The 22,132-nt window shown below is 40.2% G+C and overlaps 1 protein-coding gene across 1 annotated transcript in view; it reads left to right on the top strand.

Moving 5' to 3' along the window:
* The window catches only part of DSCAM (DS cell adhesion molecule), a 432,936-nt gene that overhangs the window by 237,582 nt on the left and 173,222 nt on the right, over positions 1-22,132 (top strand). The window contains exons 4-6 of the mRNA XM_056502042.1: positions 9,507-9,653; positions 15,095-15,373; positions 21,182-21,457. Of these exons, the coding sequence (XP_056358017.1) occupies positions 9,507-9,653; positions 15,095-15,373; positions 21,182-21,457 (702 nt within the window). The remainder of the gene's footprint in view (positions 1-9,506; positions 9,654-15,094; positions 15,374-21,181; positions 21,458-22,132) is intronic.

The following is a 22,132-nucleotide window of genomic DNA, read 5'->3' on the forward strand; positions in this document are numbered from 1 at the left end:
TGGATGCTCAAAACCTAGCACTGAGATTCCCAAATCTGCCACAAACTTGCAAGATAAAGTTAGGCAAATCAATTTGCTTCACTGTGCCTCAATTTCCCAATCAAATAGAAATTGCTGAATGATAAGAATTATTTTAGGAATGTATTTGGGCATATTTGCATAATCATCCTGATGTTTGGACAGGCTTCCAAGTCATGATTCTCTAAGCAGTTCAGAGAAGGAAATAAAAAACCTTAAAATACATTTATTCTAAAGGACTAATGCTTGTTGTGTTTATAATGATATTTTCTTTCTGCTTCCAGTCTAAGGAAAGTAATAGTGCAGAATCACTGTAATCTTTATGAGATGTATGAAATTACACATCCTTCCTAGTTTTACCTCACATAGATCTTTGAAATGAAGTTGGATTGAAATATCCCATAATCCTGAGTTGATGCTCAGCATAAATCACACTGTGAATTTACTCCTTGCTGGAAAGTTATATTTACTGAACCCTTTTCATTGTTATAAAGTTAGTTCGACAAAGATGTTAGCAAACAGAAAATAAATAGTGTGAAAACCACATCTATTCACACTGCTGTAAAATGACTCTTGTTCAAAGTGTTTCTGTTTATTGGGAAGTTGCAAGAATTATAAAACTTTGTAACCTATAAAACATGAGCTCTGCTAAATCCCCATATGCTGATGGAATTCAGCCTGCAAACAGATTCTCAGAAATTACTTGCAGTTATTTCAGTTTTAAATCAGTGTGGGTTTTTTTTTTCTTCCAGCAATGTTGATAATACACATGACTTGTGTAATACTTAAATGGTGTTTTTCTAATATTCCTTTATGGAATAATTTCATTGGATCAGGGATGGCAGGAGTTTTGTTTATTTTAAGGTATAGAAAAGTGTTTGCATACTTCTGTTCTTGCTATTGTTATTTTTTCTGTTTAAAGCACTGCTTCAACAGTTGTTCTGAAGCAACACTGAGTACAAATGGTTTTGCATGTTTCCATAATCAGGGAAATGGGTACTGAGTACAAAATATGGGAATAGCTCATCAGGAGACAAATTTAAAAAAATAAAAAGGTGGGTGTGTGAGTGTTAATGAGAGCTGAATAGCTAAATACACAAACTGCACAACATGGAGCTCTGTGCCTGTGGGAAGGGTAAAGAAGAGACAAAAGCAGGGTCCCATCATATAACATAGCTGGTTATGGTGAGAATCAAAATTAGTGTGTATGAGAGAAAGAAAAGTAGAGAAAAAATTGTTATAGTGACAGGAAATTGTAAAAAATATTTTAATTTTAATAGAGCTGTTGAAAAGCAGCACCATAGACTTAACAGTATTGTATTGTCCAAAAAGATAGAAATGTACCTCACTAGCAGCTTTTTCTCTTCATTTTAGAAATGTTTCACTGAACATTGAATTCTTTTCCCAATAGACTGGCCAAGAGTCTCCAGGGGAAATTACTTATTTTATCTCTAATTCCTAGTGGAGTTGCTTCCTCCTGCAGTGAATTTTCTGAATATTTTTTATCCAAACATAGGTTTATTTTTCAAATTGAGTGAGCAAGATATTAATTCCTTCCTGTGTCATTTTCATAAAACCAAATTAACCTGTTTCCCTCATTTTACACTCTCAAAATAAAAATACTACACTAGAATGTAGTATGTGAGACTTTGATACTATGCATTAAATAAAAATTCTGACTGCTCAGGTGCCTTGGGAAGCTTTGAATAGATCTTTTCATGGAAGGGAGTGGGTACTGTGATAAATTTCTCATAAAACTGTTCCTTCAGGTTGAGATGCTCCATTACCTTCACAGAATAAATGTGGTTAAACATGTGGGACTGGAGAGCTGCAGCTGCTGTAATTACTGTGGGATAATATTGGCTGTTTGCACTCAGCCAAAATAATTCTGCTGCTGGAATTCTGTGTCTGTAGGGCTGGGATTTATTCATATTGTCCATAACAGTTTATATTCTGGAAATAAAATCATTCAAAGCTCCAAAACTTAGAAGGTGCACATTTGATGGTGGTGACATGAAGCAGCTGCTGCTCAGGCCAGAGGAGATGGAGGTTTTCTCTTTAATTAATGAGCTTGTGTTTAAATTTGCATACAGATAGGAGGGGAGATGGGTTATGGTCCTTGATGATATAAAGAGCAGAGAATAAGTTTATTTGTGCTAAGCCACTGGTCAGCTCCAGGCTATTTATTTGTGTGGGATGCACCAGTAAAAGCCTGAGGAGGAAGATTTTAATCCTCCAGACAGCTCCATATATCATGGACAAAGTTGAATCCTCTTTAATCAGAGCCCCTAAAACTAGCTGGTGATTTAAAATTATCTGCTTGCTTCCCAGCTGAAATGAGGAAAGCAGCTTCTACAGCCACATATGCAAGCACTCAAATCATCTAAAACTGAGGCATTAAAGATGATGGCAGTTTTATTCAATATCCTGGAGGATGACTCTTAACAACAGCAGGTAGAGAGCTGTAGCTGCTCATGCCTAATAAATTCATCAAAGATTAAGAGGGGGAACAATTAAATAAAAACATTGTGTGATCAGTCAGGTCTATAGTATTCAATCATAAAATAATAGCCATTAACAAGACCTTGTCTGTGTACACAAAAGCACAGCTCCTGCATCTAGTTATGACTTGTTTGAAAAAAATAACAAAAAAACCAACACAAAATCAAAACAAACAAATATGTTTATTCCTCCTTTATAAAACATGAAGATTGCCTATCTAACATAAGTGGAATTGGTGTGGAGAGTTGGAAATACATTTTTGCAGTCTCAGAAGCACAGTAAGGGCAATAAAATAAGTTCTGGTTTAGGTAATTTACAGTCTCTTTCAAAATGGCCAAACTCATTCAGAAAATTATAGCACTGCACATGTAAGAGCATAATGTCTTTCCTTATACAGAGATTACAGAAGCACAAATAAACTCATGGTATTGTTGAATTTAGAGCTGCTAAAACCAGGAATGCAGCTGCCACCTGGATTCAGGACCTGCCTGATTTTTTCAGCCAGGAAATGAGTCACAATGGCCTCTCAAGGTATCCCATGAAGGCTGAGTATATAGAGTGTGTGATACTTGGAAAAGTGAAATCCTCACCTTTCCCTCCACATCTCCTTTCCCCATCTAATCTCTGGGCTGGGTATCACAATCCTTCCCAGGACTGTGGCTGCAGGGCACAGTTTAAGCAGGTTCCAGCACACTTCCCATGCCCTGAGCAGACTGGTTTGTGTGAGGATGATGATGTAGCAGTGCCATAAATCTGAGTTACAGCTTTCTGTCCCCTTTGGCTCTGTGGGGAGCTCTCTCCCCTTCCATGCACAGGTCACACTGGAAACTTGCTTAGCAGAAGTGATTCTATCCAGAGGAGGTGACAAGTACCACTGGCAAGAGTTTATTTGTTCTGTATCACCATTTGGCACACGATTAGAACAGCCATCTGTTCTCTTAATTTCCATCAACCCAATTTAGGCTGCAATAACACAGTGCTGTTAGATGTGTTTCCAACAAAGGAAAAATCAAATATGATTTTTTAAAATCATCTTGAGGGTAGCATTACCCCTATTTAAAGACTACCAGCATGCTGGGGGAAAAGGGCATGATGAAAGAATAATTAACATTGTGATTTTAAAATATTCTCATTTTCATATAAGAATATGATTCGACAGGAAAGTGTTCACATTTTCCTATGAATTATACATGAGAACAATCTCACACAGGAAACCTAAACAGAATTTTATTTTAATCTCTAATACTATGCAGTCTAATGAAAAACATTAAAACCTTACATAAGAGCAATTTCATAATTGTTAATGTGACCTCTTCTCACTTAGAGAAACGAGCACAGGATTTGCTAACTTTAAAGAAGTCAGTAGGTTATTTGGGGCACTGGTCAGCAGACAGAAAAATGAGGGGTTTGTTTCAAAAATGCCATGGGTTTTATGACTCTGAAAAGGAGATCACAGTTTTCCATTATGGGTTAGATTACTAGATGGGTATGTGGAGAAAAAACAAAAGTACAGAAGAAAATGGTGACATTTTGCATTTACTACAACCAGAACCAGAAATTTCAGAACTAAATTTATGTGCAAGATCCAAGCTTGAAAAGGAACTTCAAAAAGTTTTTAAGGTGTTGAGCAAAAAACTACAGGAATATTTCAAGATATGAATAATTCACAGTAAATGATTTAGGAAGTTCAATCTGTATAACTAATTAAGGAGAAAGATGGTATAAGAGGTAATTTCCTCGTGTTCTGTAAGAACTTAAATGGGCAGAAGATTTCTGGCTGTGGAGGAAATCTTTAATGAAGGCACAGTAAGATCCAATAACTGGGGCAAAGGCAGGTGGACCCAAACAATACACTAATTTTCAAAAGTAAGAATAATTGGAATAATTTACCCAGGGCTATCACATGCTCTCCACTCACAGGAAATCTTTAATCATTACTAATTTCTTTTTAAAAAACCTATAGTGTAACTTCCAGATATGGACTTGGGCAGGAGTTAATGGCAAAAGGATGGAAGGTGAAAATAAATTACTCTAATGGTCTTTCTAGTCCTTGGATCTATACATTTTCTTTTCAGTCTCACTGTGAGGCAAAGTTAGGTATTATGCATTATGCTGGGGAAAGAGGTGTGGATTCCATTCCCTGATTTTCCACTGACTTGTCAGAATTGTATGAATCCATGTAACTCAGAGAGCTTCTCTGTAAAGAATTTAAATTTCATAAAATCACAGAATATTTTGGTTTGGAAGGGACCTTAAAGGACACCTAATTCAAACCCCCTGCCATGGGCAGGGACACTTTCCACTAGGCCAGGTTTATCAGAGCCTCATCCAGCCTGGCTTGGGTTTAAATTCTATTTTAAAGTTAAAATACTATGCTAAATGGTAATGTATTACTATGCTTGCCCACACCACTGAGGCAAGAGACAGTGAGGGCTCCTGGAAGCCTTTGAAGTCTTTGAATGAGACACATATTCCAGATATTGAACCAGGTTTTCAAAGGCATCAAGCACTGAAAGCCAAAAGAGAGTTCAACATCTCTGAAAATCAGATGCTGAAATTACTATAGTCAAGTATTCAAGGCATTAATACAAACACTGCTGAGGAGGAATAATAAATGGGAATTATGAGCTATATTTTGACAGTGTTTTTTTTAATTGTTGTGAAGGAAGCTTCTCTGTCTTCCTCTCTTGAAACCTGCTAACAGCCAAACAAACAAAAAGCTTCAGTAGATCTGAAAGGATTTTTCACTTCAGAAAAATCTTTATTTGGCATATTAAGTAGGTGAGTAAAAAAAATTAGACCTCATTAGGGCAAAGCAGGGGCGATTAAATTAAGTGTGCCTGAAGAAGAAAGCACTCCCATGGACCAACAGGGCTTGTCTGTCCCATCCTGGTGCTTTCCTAAACATTTTTGAAGTACAGAAGGCAGAACACTCAACACTTCAGCTTTGTCACAGCTGACAGCCTGTCAGGTTTAATGAAAATGCTCTCCATTTAGAAGATGACAGGAATTGCATGCATTTCCCCTTTTATTTCTCTGTCATCTTCTTCTGTCTCGTGTTTCTACAGGAGAAGGAGGGGTTGGTTATTAAAAGCATTACATAAGTATGCAAAATATGTTAAGAAGAAAAGAGGAAAAGGAAAATCTTTAGCCCTGCAATTATACACAATGTCTGTTGGTGGGAAATGTGGGATAACATCTGATGTGTGGCAATAACTATTTACTTTTAGCTATCTTGGAAGAGGGGGAGGGGAAAATCTCTAGATAATGCTTTAAGTGAAGGTTTTATTGTACCATTGCCTGAGTAATTTCCAACAGGAAGATGATCTAAGCAGTGTTAGATAGCTTGAGTGTGTTCATAACTTCTCCAGAAAATACAGCAAGATAACACTGAGCAATTTCTTGGCTCTGCAAAGCTTTCACATTCCTCTTTTATTAAGTGGCAGCCTTTTAATAAGTGTGTCTGCTCTCACAGAGCCAAAAGTGTAACTGCATCAGAGGAAACTCACTGCCAGGGCTGAGCAGGGAAGGCTTCACCTGCAACTATCAGCCAGCACTATGAGATCTGGAAATAGCCACAAATCCATTAAATTCATCACCAGCCACTCCACACCCCAGCTGTGATTCCAGAGCTGATGTCTAGAGTTTAAAGGGAAACTCTGAATTTGATCTCCTCATTTAATTTCTGTGGTGTTTTTTTCATGCTTATCCTGAGAAGAGAGGCAAATTTGATTACTAATGATGTCCATGTAGACCATCTCTCAAAACTGTGCAGAGCATCTGAAAACAGTGAGAGCTGTGGAAGAGCACAGAGGAAGGAATTTATTTTTAAACTTTGGCCACGTTTGTGTGATCTTAAACTTGTGCATATTAGTAGTGTGCAAAGGTGTGGAATGGAACCATGGAGAAGTGGAATTATGATGAGGAATGGAATTATATGTATTTAGCAAAGGTGAAAATGGACCCTAGAGAGAGAAAGCTTTCACATGCAGGAGGGGCACATTTCTGCCTCTCAGCTGTTTGGGCTCCACTCACTTGACACAAATGAACAGCATGTGCAGATTTACAGGAGGGACACAACAGTCCCAACCATCCCATTAACACCTTTTCATCCCTTCCTGGGCCTGTGATGTGGTTGCAGCCTCTCCACTGACATCCACCCCAGCACAGTTTGGTGCCAGAGTCCCATCCCAGCTGGAAAACCTGACCTAAGCCTGGCCTGGGCTGCAGAGCTGTGAGTGCCTGGAGCAGGCAGGGCTCAGGGGCACTGCTGGGGCAGGCACAGAGCTGAACTGTGCTGCCTGAATTCAGAGCTGGCTGATGCTCACCCAGCTGGAAACAAAAGCGAGGCAGGGTTGTCTTTGCTGCATCCCCCAAGCCAAGCCTTTAAATGTGATTCCCACCTCCTGAAGCTGTCATTTTGTGCTGCCCACAGAGCACAAGGGAGACAACTGTGCCTCAATTACCTGTAGTTCTCATAACATATTCCCTGGAAAAGGTAGATTTGCTTTATGAATATTTCAGGAGTGCAGTAACTGCTTGTGAACCGAAGTCTAACACTGTGTGGTTTTCACACCAGAATTCTAAATATCCTTCTAACCTTCTAAATTTAGGGACAAAGGCAAACCTTGTTAAAGGGTACAGATGTTCAGTGGCACTATTTGATAAGTTAGAGTGACTCAAATGGGTTTGAGTAATGTATACACTCAGACAGTGTTCTGAGTAATTAGGAATATGAAAGGAAACGGAAGAAACACTCAGCATAGGGCAGAACATTATATCAAGGAGTGACAGTACATCTTACTGGTTTAACTTATTGCTACTACATGTCTATATCATTTAATCCAAACATTACAAATAACATATTAAAATATAAGATGCAAGATAGCTTTGCTTTTTTTCATGTAAGCTTTTCAATGCCATATTTCAGACATCTGGCTGTGAAACAGCAATATTACCCATTCAGGTGATTTTACTACTGCACTCCACAATATCTTTGTCCCTAAGTCTTCTCTTTGTAAGCAATTTAAGTTTTCAGAGGCATATGGAGTCAGTATGGCTTCTGTGTCAGAAAGAACCTCTCTAGCCTGTAAATCTGTAAATCCACTGAGGCTGGAGTACAGTGTTGGTCATGGCTGAGGAGAGAGCACTTCCCATCCAGTTCTCCCTCCTCCTTTACACCTTCCCTTGCTCAGCTCTTATTCATCAGCAAAGGAGCTCAACACCTTCTATGCCTCAATTATGTGATTTATTTTCACAGAATCCCAGAATCCCTGAGGCTGGAAAATCCCTCCCAGCCCGTGCAGTCCCAGCTGTGCCCATCCCCACCTTGTCCCCAGCCCAGAGCTCTGAGTGCCACCTCCAGGTGCCACCTGCAGGGATGGGCACTGCAAACCTCCCTGGGCAGTTCCAACCCCTGAGCTCCCTTTCCATGGGGAAATTCCTGCTGCTGTCACCCTGAGCCTGCCCTGGCCCAGCTTGAAGTCATTTCCTCCCCTCCTGTCCCTGTTCCCTGGGATCAGAGCCTGGCTGCTCCCTCCTGTCAGGGAGATTTAGAGAGAAACAACATCACCCCTGAGCCTCCTTTTCTCCACACTAATCAACTTCACCAGTTACTTAACTCTGGTCTGGTTATTTAAAATTTCTGGATACTTCCAAGGATGGGAGAGGTGGGCTGGTGTTGTTTAATTCAATGTTCTCTGCTCTGAGGGTCAGACTGCTCCTGTGACATCAAATGGTTGCTAATTTTTTCCCAGTTTCTTTTATATTATGGTTTAAAAGATATCACCCTTTGTAAGGAAAACATTTCCTTTCTGTCTTCTCTCTGTTGGATTGCTTTCTTACTGATGCATCTGTGAGCAAGCATCCTGACTACACTTAATTATTAAAAAGTCATTGCTCAAACAGAGCTCTGAAGAAAAGGAATTCTTTCTTACTGCATATTATTGGATATTAGGTCATAATGGGTTTCACCCTTGTGTGTTTCTCCCCTAATTCTGGAGCCTGGTGTACTTCATAACAGCTAGGTACAGGTACATATATTGTAAGAGCTACCAGCTACAGAGCAGTTTAGAAGACATGAAAAGGAAAAAATATTCACATTTACCTCAGTGTAAAAGTTTTGGGAAAGCACACACATCTTAAGACTAGAGTAATTTTAAAGTGGAAATATTAAGCAGGTGAGGCTTAAGCTTACAATGAATTCTAAACCTGTTATTTTAATTTATTGCATTATGGAAAGTGCATTAGAGCAAATGTGTACCATGTCGATTTAAGGGGGTGTTTGTGTCCTTGCTTTTAAAGTGAGCATGAAACAGAACAGAGACAGTTCTGTGGGTGCCAAATGATCTAAACTGCACACGTGACTATATAAACCATATTTTTTTCCACATATTCAAGAGCTAATAATTTTTTTTAAAGTTATATTTGAAGAAAATTTCACCTGTAATACCTTTCTTTTGAGAGAACAATGGCAGAAACTCTGACCTTGAACATGTCAGACTGGTTTTAGTGCTTGTGGTTTGCAGGTCAGGGTGGGACTGCTCCTCCCACTGGAGCTGTTTAACTTGCAGGCATTGCAGGTGTGAGCAGCTCCACTGCCTCCCTAACTCCAGTTCTGCTGCTGACTTGCATCAGATCATCCCACAATACTGAACTAAACTGGCTTAATGCATTAGTTCTTCACCCCATATTTTACTTCAGATACCCCTTGTATATTTGTTAATAGTCATATAACCCTGGCACATTTATTTCCTTCATTCTTCACATTTTCCTTAAAGATCCTCCAATTTCTGCACTTGGAGTGCAAATAAAATACAGATTAATTTATAACTTTTATGCATTTACAGCGAGCACTTGGTGAGCTTGGAATTGGCAGCTTCAAACCTGGCAACAAAAAAATCTTCAGGCCCTGTGTCCTCCATCCTTCAGTGTGAGAGAAACAGCCTGCAGATATTTTAAACCCTGCAAACTCTTGTGTCTTTCAGGACCTAGATTTCTCATCACATCCACGGGAGCCTTGTATATTTTAGACGTACAGAATGAAGATGGACTGTACAACTACCGATGTATCACAAGGCACAGATACACTGGAGAAACACGACAAAGCAACAGTGCAAGACTTTTTGTATCAGGTGCTCCTTTTCTGCATCTTGCTAAATGAAATGCTGCATGTGTCTCTTTCTAGAGTGCTCAGCTGGCAAGGCACCTTCTTGTGTGGTTTTTATCAAATGGAAGTGGGGAAGCTGCTGCAAAATAAGATGGGCCATTTAAAAACCCTTATTTTTTTTTGTTTTAATCTGTTTTTCACATCTTAGTTGCTATTTTCTGAAGGCCTGTAGGGTGCACCTGCATGGTGATTTTTGGCAGGTTTACAGTGCTTTGTACAGGGACTGTGGATGGGATTCCTCCCTCCAAAAGTAGACTTGTGCAGGGAAATTGAATCCCCTTTACTTGTCAGTGTAAGAAAAGAAGAGGAACACTGTTAGGGGTAGTGTAGCTGTCCTGCTTTGGGCTGATCTGAACAGCCCTATGGTGCCTGCTCCTCTCTGTTGAGCTCAGCAGGAGTTCAGGACTTTGCACTCACCTGTAGATATTTCCACCTCAGGATTCTCAGGTTATCTGAGATGCTTTTCAGCCTTCCTTTCCATTCATCCCACTCCTACCCTGGGGATAACAGCTTGTTCCCCTGCTTGCAGGAGGGATCTCCAGAAGGAGAGCTGACCTGTGCCAGTGCACCCAGGGGTGCTGCAGGCAGACAGCAGGGATGGCTGGCAGGGCTGAGTCCCAGGCAATTTGTACAGCAGGTGGGGAAACAAGAAGGTGGATGGGCTGTTTTAACTTTTTCTTTTAGTTTTATATTAAATCCTGATTACTGTGTGTGTGATGGACAGTTGGGTTCCTCACAGTCACCACACTCTCAATACAGAGCTGCTCCAATAGAGATTTTTCCCAATTTTTCTTTTTTTTAGTAGGAGGCTGTGCCAGTGGTGGGTGAGGTGAAGGAAGAGCTGATCCCAAGCCTGGGTCTGGAACTTGCTCTCAAACATTTCTGTGTAGGATTAGCACTTCACCTTCCCTTCCTGCCCCTCATTTGCTGCTTGTCCACCACTGCTCCCTTTGTTTGCATGTGAGCACATCCAGAGTGGTTTTCCTCCACCCACAGAGCTCACTGAGGCTGCATCCCAGACCTTCTTTCTCCCCATATCCTTACCCTACATAAATCATCCCCACCATCCCACTGAAAAACCCACATCGCTTTTCCTCCTTTTCCCTGTTCCTAACTTTCCTTAAAGGTCAGTCAGGATTTGGTGACTTTCCCAATCTCCCAGTCAATGGGGTCATTCCCCTTTTGACCCTTTCCTTTCCTCTTTTGGTCCTTCTGGATGAAAAAAAAAAACTCTAGTGCTCATCTCTCCACCCCTCTGTTTGAGAGCCCTAAGGGACACAGAGGTGAGCACAAGGTTTCCCATTATTAAGATGCTTCTTGCCCTCCTGCAAAATGGACATTGTTGAAGTATTTTGGAGCCCTCTGAAAACACAGGCCAGTACTTAAATATAGTAATGATTAAAAAAAAAACTAAAATAGTGGGATTGTTCATGTTAGAATCACTTACCAGTCAGTTCCAGGAGTTTCTCCCTTTGATAGGTGTCCCCTGTGGTTAGAACTCTTGCCTCTGCTTTTCCCCAACCAGATGAAGAAGTTCTCCTGCACAATAATCTGCCTGCTGTGGTCTTATGAGAACAGGCAGGATTCTACCCTTCCAGCTGGCTCCATAATATGGTCTGCTTCCGTGTGAAATCATGTTAAGGCTGAGCCAGTGGGAGCATAAATAAAATCAGGCTTGTATCTTGGTTACCACAGGAAAAATTCTGGTTATCTCACTGAACAAAAGGGGGGAAATGAAAGCTCTGTCTTGTTTGAAATTTAGGACAAACACCCTAAAGGATGTTCCTGTCTGGAGTTGCCTTTTCTATTCTCCTTCACAGACCAAATTGAAATAGCAAATTTTACCTGTGTGCAATAACTGGCTTTTTTAATTCAACAGGGTTAATTATTCTTGGTCAGGGCTAGAGTGGGCTCTGACTTCCAGTCATGTTAATTTACTGAGCAAGTTCAGCAATCAGGGGCCGAGTTTGTCTCTTAATATTTTTCCAACAGGTTTTCTATTTCTTTATTGGAATTTATATTTTTAAAGAGTGACTCCTTTAAGAACTGGGATCAGAGAATCCATGAACATAGTTCTGAAAATCTTCTTGCATGAGATCTACATTTTTGCCTGCCTTTTCCATCCATACTTGTACTTCACTTGTTTGGGGATGAAACAGTTTGTAGTGGATATTTCTCATGTTTCCTGGATGCATTTAACACAAGTTAAACATCATTATTGTCTTGATACAGTGAAAATGGTAACATGCAGATAATAGCAAATAAAATGTAAAAATAGCAAAAAATAGTGAATAATTAATATGCCTATGGCCCACAAGAAGTTCCAAATTTCATTTGAACATCTCCATGAAATCACATGGCCTTTTTAAATAAAATTAAACCCAAAGCCATTAACATGCAACAGAATGTACTTCTAAGACTCATTGAAGTGTCCTTTTCCAACAAAAATTTTGTCCTGCCATGAATCCCATCTCCCAAAATCACTACTGCTTTTTAACCTCCACACTCTGAAAAATCCTTATGATTTTTAAACCACAACAATTTTCTTCTTCTCTCCTTTAAAGAAGATCCAGAGTAGAATATTTTAAAACAGAATTTTGCCTCAATTTTTTACCATTGTCCTTGCTGGAAGTAATTTGCAGCTGACTGTTAAAGCATAGTAAAATAATGATTCAAAAGAGGCCAAACACACATTGGAACTGGGTTATGTTACTTTGTGGGTTTTTGCCTCATTGCAGGTGATTGCAAACCAACCCAGACATTTCTTTTGTGCTTTCTTTAGTTTTTGGCTGGTGGTTTTCGGTTTTGTTTTACTTTTTTGTTGCTGTTTTTTGATTTTGGTTTGGTTTGGTTTTTTCTCTCTTAACAGAAATATATGAACTGTAGGAGTCCTAAACAGGAATCTGTTTCAGGGACAACCCAAAGAAATGGTTTTACTGTCCATTTAAATCTACAAGTACAGAGTGGAAGAAAGCAGGTCTCTGAAATCATATCTTGTGTATCCCTGCACATATTTGTAAAACCTCCTCTCTAACAGCAGGGAGAAATTTTCTTCATTTTGTAGACAAATCTCAGATTAGCTTCCTGCAGCTGAGACTCCAGGCTGTGCTGCTGCTGACAAGGCTCAAGTTAAGAAGGAAAAAAGGGAAGTGACCCTGGGATAGAGAATCCAGGGTCTGCTGTGCTGCTTCAGGAGGAATGCACAGACAATACCTCTAAAAAACAGCTATGCTTCTTTATTATTTAAATATTTAATTATTACTTGCAACTGTAGAAATTGATTTCATGTAGATGTAACCTACTTAAGAGCCAGAAGCTGTAATTTCTTGCCTGCTTGTGGCTTTACTCTCAGTTAATTTCACAGAATCTGTGCCTGGTGACAGGGATGCCTTATGACCCAAACAGTGAGAGAGGAGCTGGCTGATCAATTAGCCAAATTGACATTGGCCTTCCCAATAGCATCCTGGCAGACTGTGCTTTCACTGAGCCAGACATAAACAGCATGGAAAGCTCAGAAATTTGTCACATCCTGGTGCCAAATATGGACCTCGAGGCCACTGAGTCATCCAAAATCACTCATTTAACCACCACCAATGCCTTCCTAATGAGACACTCAGCAAGCTGAATGTGGCTTTGCCCTCAGTGGCTCTGTGTTTTCCTGGCACCTAGAAAGCAGAAAAACCTCTATCACCTTTCACTGAACTTGGCCTTTTGGGGGTTTTATCAAGATATAGTCACAAAAAAAACCCCAAAAACTATTTAGTCCATTTTTCAAATTATCATGGTTTTGGTTTCTGGATTGATAGTTTCACTTGAATAGCCTTGCTCTCCTGGGTGCCCTCCCAGGTGAGGCTGCAATTCATAAAGATATATCTAAGCTCGTTTAAAACCAGCTAGCTCAGGTACTGGTGACTTTTGGAATAGCTTGAATTCAGCATGAACTGCTCCTTTAATCTCTCCAGCTCCTTACAGGAACCTGCTGCAGCTGCCCTGAGTCTGCTAAGTTAAAATGCCTCTTGAAAATGCAGAATTCTGGCAATCACACCTATATCCAGCCTGCTATGATTAGATATGCCAAAAAGAGGTCAGTGTGTCAGATAGGAGCTGGTCAGCATATGGAGTTTCTTTGTGAGACAGAAATCATTGTCATGTCATGAGAAAATATTTTGATGAATATTTGTTCAGTATTTTTGTTGCAATAGCTCCAGGATGAGCTGCACAAAAACTTTAAATCGTGTCAACCTCTGTCCCCAAAATTTTCAAACTTGAAATTACAAACTGAGCACTGTTTTCTGATGGGTACATGCACCTCTGGTGAGGGCAATCCTGCCAGACATCTGTGAGATACATAAATCCATGCCAGGTGCTGCACAAGTGAGGGCTGCAGTTGTCAGGAAATTGAGCACAGAAAGATGCACTATTAAGCTGTAAGTTGGTCTTGTCACATTAAGTTCTTTTCCCACAGAAGAAGAAAAGGCTTGTCTGTCATTTTGACTGCAGATAGAAATCCCTGTGCCTTTGCCCATTTGTCTCCTGACAAGGGAATAAATTGCTCCTTTAATTCAAAGCCTTCAGACCACCAAGAAGAAAGGACAATGTGTTGGCTTCAATCTAGTCGAGAAGTGGCAATAATTGCTAAGGCAACACATTTCTGGCTCTCTGTGCCTCTCACAGGGAACATGAAGGATGACCAGCAAAACGCTTGCCACCTGGAAAAAATCCAGTGAGAGGATTTCCAAGCAGGGATGAGTTGCTTCAGCAGCATGTGCTGCTGGATCCCAGCCACCACAACTCGTGGCTGGGTCAGAGAAGCAAATTGTAGTGCCCAAAACACTGGGCTGGTGTAGCAATGTGTCTGAACAGTCCAGGCCATAATCTGTATCAAGTACACCAGCCAAACCGTATTTAGCTGTTTTTCTACATTTTTTAGTTTAGGCCATTGTTTAAACAGGTGCACTGGATGAGCCATTTTTAAGTGTTTTTCTGCAGTCTATCAAACTTCCTGGAACTCTTCAAGGCCACTAAAACATTAATTGTGCTAAATTGAAAGAGAAGCAGCTGAAAAGCAGAATACCAAAATTAGAAAACCAAAGATAAAGATGGGTGGTGATGCTGTAGACTACAACCAATTATCTTACATGCAAAGCTCGTGCAAAATGTGTGAAGATAGAGGCACCAATCAAAAAATGCGCGATCACGTAAACAGTTTTAAAATGTGTAAGTAAAGTTAAAAGTAAATAATAAATTGGCTTCTGCATAATCATATTGATTTGCTGTCCAGAAGTTCTTTGTTCCCACAGGCTTGCGAGTCAGAAAATGCAGGAGAAAAAAAATACTGATGTATTGCTTAGCGAGTTAACTTTAAGGCTGTGGTTGAAAAGAGTTTCTCTGCGTTCCCTGTTCCAGACCCAGCGAATTCAGCTCCATCTATCCTAGATGGGTTTGACCACCGCAAAGCCATGGCAGGGCAGCGAGTGGAGCTGCCTTGCAAAGCATCAGGGCACCCGGCACCAAAGTACCGCTGGCTGAAGGACAACGTGCCCTGGGAGCCCGACAGCCGCTTCCGGCAGACGGTGACGGGGCTGCTGATCGAGAACACGCGGCCCTCGGACTCGGGCAGCTACGTCTGCGAGGTGTGGAACAGCTACGGCACCGCCGAGGTCATCGGGCGCCTCCACGTCAAACGTAGGTCGAGAATTGGCGCTGCGCCCCGGGAACGGGGAGTTCTCTTGTGAGGTTCTTCGGGCCTCTAAGGCACCAGCTCCGGAGCTCTTAGGCTCCTACTTTGTCGGTAATTTTAAATAGAAGCAAAGCAGCTAGTAGTTTAAAAGGTTATTTGTTACAAAGTACGTCTTATTACAAGGCACATCAGTCTCAGCAGTACACAGACAAGCCATAGCAAAAAGCAATGGCAAAGCAGCTAGCAAAAGCAGTGGCAATAAGCGAAGGGCTAGAAGCCAGAATGGCTAAAAGCAAGTGGCTAAAACCCACAATGGGTAAAAGCTACATACATAGTCTTATATAGGATTTTTCCAACAAGCTAAGATGCAAGCTCAGACCACCACTCCTTAACCTATCAGAATTCTAGTTTCCTAGCACACCAGGTTACGTATAGATCTACACATACACTCTGTCTTGTTCTATCTGAGAAATGTAAGCAATATTCTTACTATAACTCTATTAAGTCTAAGCACTGTCTACAGCTGTGGGCCTGGAGCATCTACTGAAGATATATCAGTATGTTTCAACCTTCACTAGAACACTCACTGCTATTGTGGCATTTGAAACCTTTCACTTACTAAAAGCATTAGAACTCATACTAAAACTTATTCAATCCCTGCACTCTGATTTCTCTCTGAAGAATTCAGAGAGACCCCTGACTCACTGACACCAATATTCTCTGTAACCGCGGTGGGAGGTTTGCACCACTTAATTAGTGGTGGGTTTTAGTTTCTTCTGCCTTTGCTCAGTGCTAGGATTAATGAATACACGATGGAAATGGATTTTCTAGTGTTTGGGCTTGGTTGTTTATTAAATGTTATCAAAAAGTACAGAGCTTTCGACAGCACTTCTAGCTACCTGCTAGAAGTGAGGAAAATTGAGCAAGATCCAACTGCTACAATGTCTCTTAATGTTAAACAGTCCAATAGAGAAATAACACCTATATTATTTATCCTTTTAACCCAGTAACTAAATTCCCATGACCCTCAGAGTGACACAGCTGACTAACCATAAACTACTACCTGAAACCATGAAGAAGAAGGAAGAAGAAGGAAGATGAACACTGGAAAAGATACCACCCAAAATCTTCCATTCTGTCCTATACTTATTACTCTACTATAAAAACCTTAAATTTAAAACCCTTCACCATATGAAAGCACACACTTATGTTTAATTACACACCAATAATTTTAACTCCATCACTCAAATTTAGAAGCCTTCTCCAAGGCCTCAGGTCAAAAGCAGAGTTCTCCAGGGGGTCATTGCCAGGAAGCACAGAAAGCTCAAAAACCCCAGAGTTCTGGGATCCAACAGTTCTGAACTTTCTGTGCTGTCAAGCACTGACCCCCCAAAAGAGCACTGCTTTTGGCCTAAGGCCTTGGAGAAGCCTTCCAAAATTGAATAATAGAGCTAGAATCACTGCTGTGTAGTTTGAATAGAAGTATGTAATGTCACATGGTGAAGGGTTTGGAATTTGGGGTTTTAGAATATAGCAATATACAGAGGGCAAGATGGAGGTTTTAGGGTTGAAGTTTTCTTTCTTCTTGTCCCTCTTCTTCTTGAGTTTAGGTACTGCTCTTTAACTGGATAGAAAATGCCGCACTGTGGGTCACAGGTGTTTGATCATTGAGTCAAAAGTAAAAATAATTTAAGTATTAGTATTTAATTAGACTGTTTGACTTTAAAATGCCTTGTAATGGCAAGATACATCACCATTTCTTCATTTTTAACTTGTTAGCTAGAAGTGCTGCAGCACTCACTGTACTATAGATAAGAATTAATAAACAACTGAGTCCGAACACAAAATTCCAAATCTCGTTCTTTTAATCCCGACTCTGACTAAAGAAAAGAGAGAAGATAAAAAGTAATAGGTTGGTGTTACCACAGAGAGGGGAGAGCTTGGACAAGTCCCTGCCTTTGACAGGTTTATGGCAGTGAACAGCAGCTTTTATTGAGGCAGACACTGTTGTGAATAGATGTAGAGGTTTGGATAAGTCCCTGTCTTTTGCCCAGGCCTCTGGCAGCAGGCAGTAGCTTTATTGAGGTGGCCAGCACCCCAAAACCCACTGTCATTCATAAGTTTTTTCATAATGGCTGATTTGGTCTATTATAGAATAAAATTAACAGACATATGACTTAAAACAGACTATATACTACACAGGAATAAGGACAAAAGAAACTACTAATAATTTAACTTAGGATCCAGTATTTCTTACCAACCACTTTGTGATAGAGCATCCATCAAAATCCTTTCCCTCAATTCCCAGGAGTGTAACCGTGGAATCTGCACCCAAACTCCAGGGAGAAGTCTTGAACTCTTTCAGGGTGTGGATGTAGGAGGCTTCTGCCTCTGTGATAATTCCTGTGTCTTTTATTGTCTTTGTAAAACAGTGTCTCTTAGCCAATAATATTTATTTCTCATTTATCTTTTCCCATATCTGCTCTCCAGACTAAGATGTTGATTCTTAGCTGGGGCCTGAGCTCTTTTGGCTCCAGATGACCCTTTTTTGCCTTCCACCTGCCTGGGTTATCTCTTTCATATGCACCAACCATCTGTGGTAGAGAGGGGGAGCACAGTCCTGCCACAGCCAGCACCCCAAAACCCAGTCTCACTTGCAAGTCCTTCAAAATGACCACTCAGGTCTACTACAACATGAATTATTTAGAATTGACACAAGGAAAAGAGACACAAGACTTTAAACAGACTTACTTACCACACAGGATAACACAAAAAGAACTACTAGTAGATAGAAACACATTGCATGATAATAAAGGTACCTGTGTCACAACTGGTGAAGAAGTAGTTTGGATTAGGAGCCAATGATGCTTACCAGTCAATGATAAGAATGTGCAGAAGTCTCCTAATTTCTCTCAATCCCATGGAATTATTTTGATTCCTAGGTCTCAGCATTGAGGAGAACTCTCCACACACTCAGAGAGCAGAATAAGAGATTTCTGATTTTATGAAAGCCACGGTGGTCTTTTAGGCAAAAGTAGTTGTCTGTCAGACACTTATTTCTGCTTATCCTTTCCATGCATTCAAGGCAGGACGTTTATTGCTGACTAGGGGTGTTTTCAGCTGAGATAATCCATCACAAGACAAACCATTTGGGCCTGGTTTAGATTTGGGAAAGCAGATAAGTCTTTTGCTGTGTCAGGGGGTGAAAGGTCCTGTCACAATTGACTGGTGGTGTTGTTGCCTGATATCAAAGAGAAAGTCTCTTGCAACAGTGCTGAAATAATAAAATAAAAAGCAGACCTTCCAGGTTTCCCAACAGTCATGGGCACACCCAATACTGAATCTTTATAATTGAATAAGTTTAACAAATTAGTATTTTTAACAAATATTCTTCAATTAAAAGAGCAGTTGTTTAGGTAATTTTTTGAATTGGTCCAGGGTTTCGTTGCCCCACTTCTTGTTATGTCTTCTCAGATTCTGGTCATAAAACAAAATGTTCTTCTTGTAGGTCCTCTGCTTGAAAATAAAGACCAAACAGTATTTCAGGAATGTGTTAGAAAGTTAACTTATTGTTCTAAAATTTTAAAGAAAGGGTGTGAAAAATACTAGGAGCTACGTAACTCTAATAACATTCTTCAAAGCTATGAATATATGAAAAATTCAGGAAAGCAAAACTGTTTAGGCATCAGTATCAAGTTGTTCCCTTACCTCGCCATACCTTCTGTTTCCTTAATTTATCTTAGCAACGATTAAAGTCCTCAAAGTTGTGGAACAATACAAAGCAGGCTCTTTGGAGATGAGTTAGTTGGCCAATTGAGCGATCAGAAGTGCAAATGGATGCAATTTCCAGTGTAGCTCTATAATTTATCACATGGAGGATATGTAATTTAGAAGCATGAATTGGGTGCTGGAAAAGAAATTGCAAATGTTCTCATAAATAAAGCTGCCAAACTCTCATTGCCATGACTCATGGTGCTTGGTAATATTGAATACTCATACTTCTCCTCAGTGGAGTATTCATGTGTGAATATTCTGAATGTTTCACAAATTCTGCAAAGATAATTATTACTTCAGGAGCACCACACTGGAAAAGTGTTATGCTACTACTGCTGGAAAAAAAAAACTAAAATTATTTCCTGGAACAGAAATAATGCCCTGTGAACTAATATTTCCACCTAGACAGCATGACTAGAAAACTGAAAAGGGAGAAGTTTGTGAACAGAATAGGTGATAAAAATATCCTCACAAATAATTGCACATGATGTTTTTGGGCAAAATAAAACTGAGGTAAAAAATCTGCCATTCATGAGTTAAAACTGAGGAGCTTCTGAATGTGTTCATCAAAATACATCAAAATACATCAAAATACTCATTAAAAATGAGTGGAATTCCATCTGTCTTGTATGATGCAAAGTCAGAACTTGCAGAGACATGACGTAATTGTACTGCTGATGATAATACCCAAAGCGTCTCCAGTGCCTGGGATGTGTTTTTCCTAATGCTTCTGCACTCAGACAGCCAGTGGAAATTCTCTGGATCAAACTGGCAGGAAGTAAAAGTTGGGCAAAGAAATTTTACCCTCCTCTGCAATGGAGGATGTTCACTTGCATCATCATAGCTCTGGTGATGCGCTTCAGTGTCACTATTTTGTTTAATGTATTGTTGCCAATTTTGCACTTTTGTAGAGTTTTTACAGGATATACAGAGATACTCAGTGACTTTTAATGTGCATCTGAGCACAGATGAATTATTGCTTTGGACCTTTGTCTGTAATCCAGAATGTCCGAGGCCACTGTGTGTTTCTTCCCAGTCCTCTGTTCCTGATTAACCACTATAGATTTATTCCAAATGTTATGTTATAAAATATTTAATAAAGTGAACAGTTACTTTTCTTTTTCAAGTATTTCTACGTGTTAACACACGTGTGTGTATGTTTGTATGCAAGCTGCTAAAAGAAAAAATAGGATGGTCCGTATTTCGTGTCAGAGATAGTATCAGTGGTGATAGCAATCCCTTATCTTTATAAGGAAGTCAAACCAATTTATACAAGGCATGAGATGAAATCTGTGTTCTGCAGTGTTGATAACTCCTAGGTGGCAGGATAAAGATTGTTTTCCTTGCATTTGTTTTCCATTTACATTTATAACTTTTCTTCAGCGCTGTTCATCCTCTCTTTTTGCAATGTAAAACTTGCATTCTCCTGTCCCACTGTTTCTGTAGGTTGCTTGAAAATACTGTAGTCCTCCCACATCAAAGCAGAAAATCTGGTAAGCCCACACACTAAACACTTCCATGTGGACATATCAGATGGATATCCATGGGTGTACCTGCATTAACATCTTCCTCTCTCAAAAGCTAATCTTGTAATTTGCCTTTATTGCACTTGTTCACATCAGGGAGTGGTTTGGAAAAGCGTAAATTTGGTTCCTTTTTGCCAGAAATTAAACCAGAAAATGATTTTCAGGAATGCACTTAATGCACAAGTTCAAAGGTCCACACTGAACTAATGTGAAATAACATCCTGCACTCCCAAAACCTCCATAGAGCCATATTAAAACCCTCAGCACTAATGGTGCTACTTGTATTTCGATTTTTTTTTTCTCTCATGAGTGTTGGTGGCAAAAATGATTTTTTTAGATCAATACAGTCATCTGTTATTTGTTTTGGTGCTTTCTTTTAAGAAGGGTATGGCTGTGATTTTTATTGTTCTCCTTAACTGAGAGTTGATTTGTTACTTGCACACAAATGCACATTTGTACTTAATACGCTCTGCTTCCCTTTCCTCTCTCCCTTATTTCGACTCAAACCTCCAGAACCGCTAAAAGCCACCATCAGCCCGCGCAAAGTCAAAAGCAGCGTCGGTAGCCAAGTGTCCTTGTCCTGCAGCGTGACGGGGACGGAGGACCAGGAGCTGTCCTGGTACCGCAACGGGGAAATCATCAACCCCGGCAACAACGTGCGCATCACCGGCGTCAACCGCGAGAACCTGATCATGGACGGCATGGCCAAGAGCGACGGCGGCGCCTACCAGTGCTTCGTGCGCAAGGACAAGATGTCAGCTCAAGACTACGTCCAGGTGGTGCTGGAAGGTCAGTCTCCACCTGCCTGGCAGTTCTGGTTTCCAGAATAATGCTCTGGTTGTCTTTGGTGCTGTTGTTTCAGAGCGGTGATGCCTTAAAGATCTAGAAATAAAACAACGCGCTTTCGAGGTAATATTGGTATGGGAGGCAATTTTAAAGCTGGTCTTTAATTGCAGGGGCAGGTATGGGCGAATACAGTTCTATAAGTTTAGCAAATCAGTATAATTGACAGGAATTCCCAATTAGACCCTCAGGCAATAAGGTGATTCTCCCTCTTGGTTCCACCTCTTCTGGAGACCCCCTTGTTTGATACTCACTGCACTTTGTTTATGAGAAAGTGCCTTGAGAGGGTAATTCATCCTTGGTTCCCAGTACAAAGCAAGATGGGATTGGGGCCTTTGGGAATATGTTTTGTCTTTCTGTCTATCAGGGTAGGAAAAGCACTGGAGCTGGCTAGGAGCTGTGTAACTATACAATAACAATCCACAGAGTTATGAATATATACAAAGAATATATAAAAGCAAAAATCATTTTGGCATCAGTGGAGTTTACAAAAAAGAGGGTATTTATTCAATGTCCATGGAGTTTATTGTGCCCTGCTCATAAGAGAATGGAAAAATCAATTTGGAAAAAAAAAAAAAAAAATCCTTCCCAAGCAGGTCTCTGTTAAAAATCCAAACATCG

The sequence above is a fragment of the Oenanthe melanoleuca genome, chromosome 1 (assembly GCF_029582105.1).
Source record: "Oenanthe melanoleuca isolate GR-GAL-2019-014 chromosome 1, OMel1.0, whole genome shotgun sequence".
In the NCBI taxonomy this organism is placed as follows: domain Eukaryota; kingdom Metazoa; phylum Chordata; class Aves; order Passeriformes; family Muscicapidae; genus Oenanthe; species Oenanthe melanoleuca.